Source organism: Lathyrus oleraceus, chromosome 5 (genome assembly GCF_024323335.1).
Source record: "Lathyrus oleraceus cultivar Zhongwan6 chromosome 5, CAAS_Psat_ZW6_1.0, whole genome shotgun sequence".
NCBI classification, from domain to species: domain Eukaryota; kingdom Viridiplantae; phylum Streptophyta; class Magnoliopsida; order Fabales; family Fabaceae; genus Lathyrus; species Lathyrus oleraceus.
In genome coordinates, this window is record NC_066583.1 from 351,072,065 (window position 1) to 351,083,273 (window position 11,209).

Genomic DNA, 11,209 nt, shown 5'->3' on the forward strand with positions numbered 1-11,209 from the left:
ATTGTGGAGAAGTTGCTTCAAACTCCATCAAAGATATTTGTCTTATCTTTGTTGACGAATTCAGAGCCACACCATGAAGCATTACAAAGGGTGTTGGACATGGCATATGTGGATCACGATGTCACAATTGAACAGTTTGATAGCATTGTTGCAAATATGATTGCCTGCAACAATTTGAGCTTCTGTAATGATGATCTTCCCGGGGAGGGAAAAGACCACAATTTGGCCTTACATATCTCTATGAACTGTAAAGACGATGCCCTGTCCAATGTGTTGGTGGACACAGGGTCATCACTTAATGTATTGCCAAAGTCCACTCTTGCCAAACTTTCATATCAGGGGCCTCCCATGAGGCAGAGTGGAGTGGTAGTAAATGTAACACCCTTCTAAAATACCCCAATAATTAATTAAAACAACAAATATAAATCAGAGTAGATATGCAATTAAGGGTGTCACACTTGACACTTCACACCATTCACCAAAATAGTTTGTCATGCTCATTTATTAATCAAAATAAAATATTGCACAATTCGCAGCGGATATGCAAACCATGTAACACATTACATGTAAAATCATTCAACAACCAAATGAAAACAAAGTAAAACATCCCGTCCCGATGTTACATCTACCAGAGCATGACCCACTAAGGAACTACACTAGACTCCAAGCACTAGCTTCTACTCAATCACTGCTCGTTACCTGAAACATAGTTGTAAGGGTGAGTTCCTCAATCGATATAATAAGCATTATAAAATATCATGTAATGCTAAGTAAATTAACACATTTCATCACCCTAATCAGATCACACATTCAGCAACGACAACATCAACTCAAAATCATACTCAACACAAACACAAAACACACGTATAATATTGGAATACATCCATTCATATTATACACCATACATACATTATGCAATGAGACTCCATGCATGCGGTACCGACTATTCGTGAACACATAGTTCAACCTCACCGATCAAACCCAGATACGGCTACCAAGCTCACTAGTCCCACTCATTTGAGACCTAGTGACTCACTCACTAATTCCTCACCATGGGAATTAGCTACCACCCCAAGGGCTATGCTATGCATGCTAAATCACCTAGCATGCAAACATCAACAACAATCCACAATAACTCACTCACTAATTCCTCACCATGGGAATTAGCTACCACCATAAAGGCCATACTATGCACGCTAAATCACCTAGCAAGCAACCATCAACAACAATCCACAATGGACATATGCTCACACTCTAAGCCATAAACAGTCCATCCACAATTGCATACATAATAGATATATTCACAGCATTATGCATACCATCATACATTATCAGCATATCCATCACAGAATCATATTCATATCATGCCAAATAATAAATCACAGTATTAGCACACTCTACTAATACCTATACTGCTCAAACAACGGGAATTGATCCCTACTATATCATACATCAGCTAAATTACATCACTCAGCTGAAACGACCAAAAACTGCACAACCACAGCTCAGAAAAATCCAACTTCTGCCCATACGCGTATGCCTATGCCCATACGCGTATGGCCCATTTCCTGGCCAATCCCATACGCGTATGGCCCATCTCATACGCGTATGCTACGCGTACCACTTCTCCCATACGCGTACCAACAGAGACAAAACTACGTTAAAAACATCATCTTCTTCATCCATACGCGTATGGCCTCACCCCATACGCGTACCACTCATAGGCTACGCGTAATACACGCGTATGGCGCGTATCAGCGCCAATCTCCTCCCCTCCAAGCCATCTCATACGCGTACTGCCTAGTGTCATACGCGTATGACCAGAACCAAAATTTCAGATCTGCGATGGGTTTTTCTCTGCTACGAGATTTCTCAATCCCAACCTTCCACAGTCCAATTTTTACACAACAGTCATTCATATTATCTAATACAGATCATACCCATTCAAGTTCATAATTTCTAACCTCATTACATCTAATTCCTACGAATTTTCTTCAATTATAACCCATATCTCATTCATCCATAAGTTCACCATTTTCAGCATGCATCATCCTAATTAGAGTCGATTCAATGGTTTATTACTACCCATTACATGTTAACCCATAATACCCATTAAACGACGATAAACCCCCCTTACCTGAGTTAATCCGGCAATTCTTTTAGCTTCAAGCTTTTCCTTTCTTCAACCCTTGCTCTCTTGCTCTTCCTCTTTGCCCTTTTCCACTTTTCAGTCACTTCTCCCTTTTCACGTGAAAAAAAACCCTTTTTACCAAAATGGGACTTTTTACTGATTCCAACTTTATATTCCAATAATAATAATTCCAATAATATTCCAATAATAATCCAATTATTTAATTAAATTAATAAATATACTATTAACTTAATTTAAATAATTATCATATTTTATCGGGGTGTTACAACTCTCCCCCACTAAAAGAGTTTTCGTCCTCGAAAACATACCTCAAGCGAATAACTCTGGATAAGACTCCTTCATCTGACTCTCAAGTTCCCAAGTCACATTGCCACCTGCTGGTCCTCCCCAAGCTACCTTTACCAAAGCAATCTCTTTACCCCGCAACTGCTTCAACTCTCGATCCTCGATCCTCATAGGTGATGTTTCAACAGTCAGGTTATCTCTCACCTGTACATCATCTACTTGGACCACATGCGACGGATCAGGAATGTACCTCCTCAACTGAGACACATGAAAAACCTCATGCAAATTCGCAAGCGACGACGGTAAAGCGATACGATAGGCTACCTCCCCTATCCTCTCTAAAATCTGATAAGGACCAATAAATCGAGGTGTCAACTTCTTCGACTTCAAAGCTCTACCAACCCCAGTTATCGGAGTAACACGAAGAAACACATGATCTCCCTCTTGAAACTCAAGTGACTTCCTCCTCTTGTCGTGATAACTCTTCTGACGACTCTGAGCAATTCTCATCTTCTCCTGAATCATCTTAATCTTTTCCGTAGTTTGTTGAACAATCTCCGGTCCAACCACAACACTCTCACCGGACTCGTACCAACATAAAGGTGTCCGACATCTCCTACCATACAAAGCTTCAAACGGTGCCATACCAATGCTCGAATGAAAACTATTGTTGTAGGTAAACTCAATCAAAGGTAAATAACAATCCCAAGCACCTCCCTTTTCCAAAACACAAGCCCTCAAAAGATCCTCCAGTGACTGAATCGTCCTCTCAGTCTGACCATCAGTCTGCGGATGATATGCAGAACTCAATCTGAGCTTAGTTCCCAAAGCCCTCTGCAAACCTTCCCAGAACTTCGATGTAAATCTAGGATCTCTGTCCGAAACAATACTCGACAGAATACCATGCAAACTTACAATTTCCTCAATATACAACTCAGCTAATCTCTCTAACGGATAATCCATTCTGATCGGAATGAAATGAGCTGATTTTGTCAATCTGTCAACAATCACCCAAATAGCTTCAAAATTCTTAATTGTCCTCGGTAAACCAGAAACAAAATCCATACTGATACTATCCCACTTCCACTCTGGAATAGCCAACGGTTGCATTAGCCCAGACGGCTTCTGATGCTCAATCTTCGACTTCTGACAAGTCAAACAAGAATAAACAAAACTCGCAATTTCTCTTTTCATTCCCGGCCACCAAAATAACTTTTTCAAATCATGATACATCTTCGTAGCCCCAGGATGAATACTCAGGCCACTACGATGTCCTTCCTCAAGAATACTCTTCTTAAGTTCGGTAACATCCGGAATACACACCCGATTACCAAATTTCAAAACACCATTCTCATCAACTCTGAATTCACCACCTTAACCTTGATTCACTAGAGTCAACTTATCAACCAAAAGCACATCGGATTTCTGACCCTCTCTAATCTCATCCAGAATACCACTCGTTAACTTCAACATTCCCAATTTAACACTATTGTGAGTACTCTCACACACCAAACTCAAGTCTCTAAACTGCTCAATTAAATCCAATTCCTTAACCATTAACATAGACATATGCAATGATTTCCGACTCAATGCATCAGCCACTACGTTTGCTTTACCCGGATGGTAATTCAAACCAAAGTCATAATCCTTCAGAAACTCTAACCATCTCCTCTATCTCATATTCAGCTCTTTCTGATCAAACAAATACTTTAAACTTTTATGGTCACTGAAAACCTCAAATCTTGACCCGTACAAGTAATGCCTCCATAACTTCAGAACAAATACCACAGCTGCCAACTCTAAATCGTGTGTCGGATAGTTCCTCTCATGAACCTTCAGTTGTCTCGAAGCATAAGCTACAACCTGCTTATTCTGCATCAAAACACCACCCAAACCCAACAATGAAGCATCACAGTAAACCTCAAATGGTTCCGACGGACTTGGTAATATCAGAATAGGAGCAGTAGTTAACCTTCTCTTTAACTCTTGGAAACCTTCTTCACATGTTGAGTCCCAAACAAATGCTTGCCCCTTTCTAGTCAACATCGTCAACGGTAACGCCAACTTAGAAAATCCCTCAATGAATTTTCTATAATAACCTGCAAGTCCAAGAAAACTCCTTATCTCAGAAACTGACTTCGGAGCTTCCCACTTAGATACCGCTTCTATCTTAGAAGGATCAACAGCAACACCACCTCTTGAAACCACATGACCAAGAAAACTAACCTCTTCTAACCAAAATTCACAATTAGACAGTTTAGCAAATAACTTCTTTTCTCGTAGAACTCCTAAAACCACTCTCAATTGTTCAGCATGCTCTTCTTCAAATTTCGAATACACCAAAATATCGTCAATAAACACCACAACAAACTTGTCTAGGTACGGATGGAAAATCCTATTCATATACTCCATAAATACCCCAGGCGCATTAGTCACACCAAAAGGCATTACAGAATACTCATAATGTCCATACCTTGTTCTGAAAGCAGTCTTCTGAATATCCTCAGTTTTCACACGTATCTGATGATACCCTGATCTCAAATCTATTTTGCTGAACACACTCGCACCAACCAACTGATCCATCAAATCATCAATCATCGGCAAAGGATACCGATTCTTGATCGTCACTTTATTCAGTTGCCTGTAGTCCACACACAACCTCATAGTACCTTCCTTCTTCTTAACCAATAACACTGGTGCGCCCCACGATGACACACTCGGACGAATAAATTTCTTATCCAACAGATCTTCCAGCTGACTCTTCAATTCAGTTAACTCAACAGCAGACATACGGTACGGAGCCATCGACATCGGCCTACACTACGCCAAATAAGGGAAAAGAGGGCGCTTATTTTGGCCTATAACAGCGCTTTTAAGCGCCCTCTAAAGTGGCGCTGGCATAGGTAAAGACAGCGCTTTGTTTTCCTGGAGAAAACGCTGTCTAAAGTGCCACATTATAGTGCGCTTTATGAAAAAAGCGCCCTCTGGAGTGGTCCATAAAGGGACACCTTAGAGGGCGCTTTCTGGAAAAAGCGCCCTCTAAAGTTGTCAATGTAAAGTGTTTAGAGGGCGCTTTCTGGAAAAAGCACCCTCTAAAGTTGTCAATGTAAAGTGTTCAGAGGGCGCTTATTTTTTTAAAATAACTAACACTTTAGAGGGCGCTTTCAGGAAAAAGCGCCCTCTAAAGTTGTCAATGTAAAGCGTTTAGAGGGCGCTTTCAGGAAAAAGCGCCCTCTAAAGTTGTCAATGTAAAGTGTTTAGAGGGCGCTTTCTGGACAAAGCGCCCTCTAAAGTGTTAGTTATTTTAAAAAAATTTGTTTGAAAAACAGTGGATATATATTTAATTGGTAACCTGTTCGCATGCTGCAAAAGTGTAAAATTCATATTGATTTCATCCTTTAATCCAATGTTATACACCATTAATCCATTGATATATACAACATGAATCCATTTATATACAACATTAATCCTCCATATATACAACATTAATATATGATTCTTTGATCAACAATATACAACAACATATTCATGATTTAGTAAAAGTACAACAACAATATACAACATATATACAACAACAGCATACAACAACAACATTCCATACATATATGTACAACAATATACAACCTAGCTATATGATTCTTTGATCAACAATGAATTGACACAATTCATCCTTCATTTCATCCAAATGAGCTCTTGAGTAAGATTTGTATTCCTCAAAGTACTACAATTAAGAGAATAAAACATATTCATGATTTAGTAACAAATTAGATGAGTTATCCGATAATATTAAAATAAACCCTAAGTTATTATTCCATACCATTTTTGGGATGTCTATACGATTCAACGCAATGATATCTCTCATAAATCTCAATACAAAAAATCCGCAATCGACCGAATTATTTTGCTGAGGACACTACACAGAAAAACAAACAATATATATATAGTTAATTTCTTACAAACACTATTATAAGCAAAAAAACAAACACTATTATAAGCAAAAATAAGATACTTAATATATACCTGAACTCTGACCCAGGTAATGTCCTTCCTAATGCGGTAATTCTTTTTCGATCTAAATTTTATTATTGCCCTAACAAAATAAAAACGTATATTGAGATCAATCTGACATACATAATTAAATATAGAAATACACACGAATATTTAGGGGAATTTCACTTACGTGTCAACCGTCTTCTTCAAACCCGGATATTTACTCCAATCACCCAATAACGAATCGAGATAATACACTATTAGTCTCGAAAGATCCATAGCAACCAACACCCAGTGACCACTGTAAAATAAAACAAAAATTTAGATGAATGAAAATTTTCTACGTAAAAGATATACATAGATTAGAATGAAATTATTAGAAAGAAAATCTAACCCGTTGCCAGAATTAAACGGTAAAAAATACAAACTGCGTGTAGTATTATCGCCGGCCGCCATGAATCTATCGACTAGATCATTCTTTACGGATGTTGGATTTTTCGATATTAACGTTGCGTTGACACGGGAAGCAACAATAAAATTGAAACGGTTACACAATTCAGTTCCCCGCATCAATTTGTCATACATATATACCTTAAAGAGAAACATAATAAATATTAGACTACTCATTGAAATGTGTAAATAAATTGTTCAACTAAGTAAATTATAGATTGATCGGAGTACCATATGTATGTATGAATGATAGCGATGCCCAATTCGTCGTGCTCAAAAAGTTGTTGCATGTCCTCCTTTGCAATTATTTCGAAATGAGCTTTTCCGAAAACACCTTCATCAAAATCTATACTACGAATGGACCCGTCCATAATATCGGACTCTTCCACCATTTTCTCAAGACGCATCATAATTTGAGATTTTGTCCCCGGCCGTCGTTGGAATATCCTTCGTTGGAATATCCTTCGTTGGAATATCCTTACCATCGCTTTTCAACTTTCGACCGGGAACCTAAAAATTCATATAAAATAAATCATTACTTTTTGTGATGCAAAAGAATCGTTGTGTATATAATTCAATGGGTATATATATTTGTACCTCTTTTCGAGATGCAACCGACTCGATGCGTCTTGAAATCCCTTTACCAGCTTTAGGGGTGGGTCTTGTAGGAGTCTAACATTACCATGTAATAAGGATTGATTAAATATCATAATTGTAGCTGAATTGAAATGTGAATACTAAATATTCATAATCATTTAGAACATATATAACTCGGCATCAGGGAAAATTAGATCTGACGGCCAACCAACAAAGGATCCGACTGCATCTCGCATCAATGTTGTCTCTGAAACAACGTCGGGTAATGGTAGACGGGCGTCCGTATCTAATACGAGTTCAACCGAAACTTTCATAAATCCCACCGGGAGGGGATTATGGTGAAGTAATTCACCCGAAGTATTGTGCACTTTTCCCTTGCCAACCATGCGATAAGTTGGTGACGATAGATACAGCTGACAAGGTGAAATGCCCTAAACCAATAATAAATGTTATTGTTAACTTGTATATGTGTCAAGTAAAAAAGTGCTATTTTAATTTCATAATAACATATATAATTACCTCGGGAAATTTCGGTTGATGATTGATACTAGCTCGGTCACTAGTATCTTTTGCCTCGGAAGCGCACCTTTCCTCTCTATACCTTGCATTCTCGTTTTGCAGTTGGAGTACTTGTGCCCTTAACTCCGCCAAGGTCTCCATTACCTCTTTGTTGGTAGGATTTTTTGTTTTTGTTTTTTTATAAAATGACGACGGAGTCACACCAAAACCCTTACCCCTCACACGACCGGAATACTCAGGAACATTTAGTACTCGACTAAGTACGCTCCTGCAATCCTGGACCTCGGTTGAAGGTACGGTTTGGGATAAAGTCTCCTGAAATATTATTAGAGGAGATTAAAAATGAATTATATGTCTAACAAAATTTTCGATATAATTAAAGAAATAATGTTACATATACTTACACATTCGTCATAAACATTTTGGACCGCTTCAACGACAGCCCCATCCTTCCCAACCCGAGCAGCCTTCCATAATACGTGCTCCGGAAGAGATGTTGCGTCACTTTTCTCCTCGGCTAGCTACACATTGAATTAGATTATAAGATCATCAATTATAACATATTGTGACAATGTATAAGCTCATAGCATTTGAATATACTCAGAATTCTTTGTTGTAACCGTGCATAACCCGTACGCCCTTTTTTGTACGGATACGCGGGTTTTGATGCCCTTTTCCTATTTATGTCGCTTACTTCCTGGATAAAAAAGTTTAAGGCATATTAGAACCAAGTAACTTAACAATTGTATAATACCATAATTAATAGACATTACATGAAATTTTTCGTTTCTTCGTTTGGCGACAAAGTTATCCCATTCATCGGCTGAAATAATCTCGGCATACTTCATTGGCCATTCTCCTTCAACAAATTTTCCTTCCTCATCCTTGAGAAATTTGTTGCACAAAAAGGATCGAAATCCTCGGAGTCTTTTTCCGGCCAATTGAATACAATATTTTTGCCGGCTTTCATCGATGTGAAAGGATCTCTAAAAAACATACAAATGGAGTGTGTTATTATAAAGTAATATTATAACAATATATGGTTAACAAATAGTCAACAAAAAAAACATATAACAATATATGGTAAGTACCTGTATCTCCGACCATATTTTTTCCTTGCCAACCTTCAAGTCCGGACTTCTCCAATTATCACATGTAATCGGAATATGTTGGCGAACAAGGAAACCAATGTAACTTGCCAACATTGAACCGTTAGGCTCAATTAGTTGGTCTTCAGCACTCCAATGTACTTCAAATTTTACACCCTTGTCTCTTGCACGAATGATTGACTTCATAACAGTCAATCCTCGTTTGATTTCTTTTTCAACATTATTACGTGATTCATTCGCGGCATAGGTATCGTCTTGGTTAGCCATTTTATCTGTAATATAGAAATGATTCAATAAGACCCAAGTAAGACAATGATTCAATACGTGAACACATTCATATACCTTCCATTTCTCTCATGTTACAACAATCTAAACTCTTTTTTTATCATTATTGAATACAAACTCACACACACCTACTGCATGCAAAAGACCAATGCAAACTTATGGTGTTTGGAACATGAACAAACTTGCATCCATAATCATCAAACTTCCAAGCACAAGCTCAAACACACTTCAAATATATCAGTTTTCAATCAGAAATAAAAAACTCAGTTTGCCCTAAACAACATTAATCAACATAATGCACAAAATGAAAAACTAAGTTTAGAAAATGCCCTAATCAAACACATGAAGAAAGTGAACGGTAACGATGGAGAAGAGAAATACCTTAAAGGTGACGGTAACGATGGAGAAGAAAGTGAACAGTGACGGTGGAAGAGGTTAACGCAGTGAACGTGGATGGTGATGGAGGGAGAACGAACGGCGACGATGACGGTGAGGGAGGGAGAACGAACGGAGGACGAGAGTAATCGGAGTAGAGAGTAATCGCAGTTGAGAGAAAACCCAGTTACGTAAACGAAATAGCTTATAGAGAGGGAAAATAAAGAGACATGCAGTATATGTTATAATTTTAATGTTTACTAAAGGGGACCTTAGAGGGCGCTTTTTTAAAAAAAGCGCCCTCTAAAGGGGGCCTAAGAGGGCGCTTCTGAAAGCGCTCTCTAAGGCTTTCCAAAAGCGCCTTCTAAACTGGAAATGTACATGGACTTAGAGAGCGCTTTTTCAAAAGCGCCCTCTAAGGGTAACCTTAGAGGGCGCTTTCACAAAAGCGCCCTCTATTGTTGTCCCTCCATTTTTTTTGGCTTCACTTTAGAGGGCGCTTTGTTACAAAAGCGCCCTCTAAAGGGGGCCTAAGAGGGCGCTTTTAAAAGCGCTCTCTAAGGCTTTCCAAAAGCGCCTTATAAACTGGAAATGTACATGGACATAGAGAGCGCTTTTTTAGAAGCGCCTTCTAAGGTTACCCTTAGAGGGCGCTTTCAATAAAGCGTCCTCTATTGGTGTCCCTCCATTTCCTCATTATTTTTTCGCTTCACTTTAGAGTGCGCTTTGTTACAAAAGCGCCCTCTAAAGTGCGCTGTCTATTCCAATAGTATGCTCCTTATTTTTTCTCTTCACTTTAGAGTGCGCTTTTGTAATAAAGTGCCCTCTAAGGGGCGCTGTCTATTCCAGTTTTTGGCGTAGTGCTAGTACCAGGTACCAAATCAATCGAGAACTCAACTTCACGCTCTGGCGGTAATTCATTCACTTCTTCAGGAAACACATCAGGAAAATCACACACCACGGCTAGATCGCAAATCACCAGTTTATCTTTAGCCTCCAAAGTCACTAACAGCATAAACAACTCTGCCCCATCCGCTACTGCCTCATCATAGGGAGTGTAATACTTCGACAGCTCTGTGAACTTAGCAGCATACTCAGTAACAGACCGGTTGCCCTGCTTCAATTCTAAGAACTCTATCTCTTTCTTTCCTCTGACATCTTCTGGAAAGTACTTCCTCAGGAATCTCTCTCTGAACACCGCCCAAGTGATCTCAGCGCTCCCAGCAGCTTCCAACTCAGTGCGGGCAGCAACCCACCAATCATCTGCTTCCTCTGACAGCATATGCGTACCGAACCTGACCTTCTGGTTATCGGCACACTCAGTCACTCGGAAGATCCTTTCGATCTCCTTCAACCACTTCTGAGCACCATCTGGATCGTATGCTCCCTTGAACATTGGAGGATTGTTCTTCTGGAACTCACTTAGTTGACGAGCAGCTCCCAATCC

General features: G+C 39.1%; 1 protein-coding gene across 1 annotated transcript; it reads right to left on the minus strand.

Annotated features, from left to right (window-relative positions):
- Positions 1 to 7,019: 7,019 nt before the first annotated feature.
- Positions 7,020 to 9,288, minus strand: LOC127080621 (uncharacterized). Its single transcript, XM_051020934.1, has 5 exons — positions 9,085 to 9,288; positions 8,767 to 8,979; positions 8,594 to 8,690; positions 8,413 to 8,510; positions 7,020 to 7,046 (listed from the first exon to the last, which is right to left on the minus strand). Exons 1-5 carry the CDS (start codon positions 9,286 to 9,288, stop codon positions 7,020 to 7,022), a joined length of 639 nt encoding a protein of 212 aa, XP_050876891.1.
- Positions 9,289 to 11,209: the final 1,921 nt, after the last annotated feature.

Excerpts from the sequence above, each read along its gene's own strand:
- LOC127080621 (XM_051020934.1), bottom strand. The coding sequence starts at position 9,288 with ATGAAGTCAATCATTCGTGCAAGAGACAAGGGTGTAAAATTTGAAGTA. Across the intron at positions 8,511-8,593 it reads GTTACAACAAAGAATTCTGA|CCGAGGAGAAAAGTGACGCA; the intron begins GTATATTCAAAT and ends ATGTGTAGCTAG. Across the intron at positions 7,047-8,412 it reads TCGTTGAAGCGGTCCAAAAT|TCTAATATTTATTATGTTTC; the intron begins GTTTATGACGAA and ends TTCAATGAGTAG.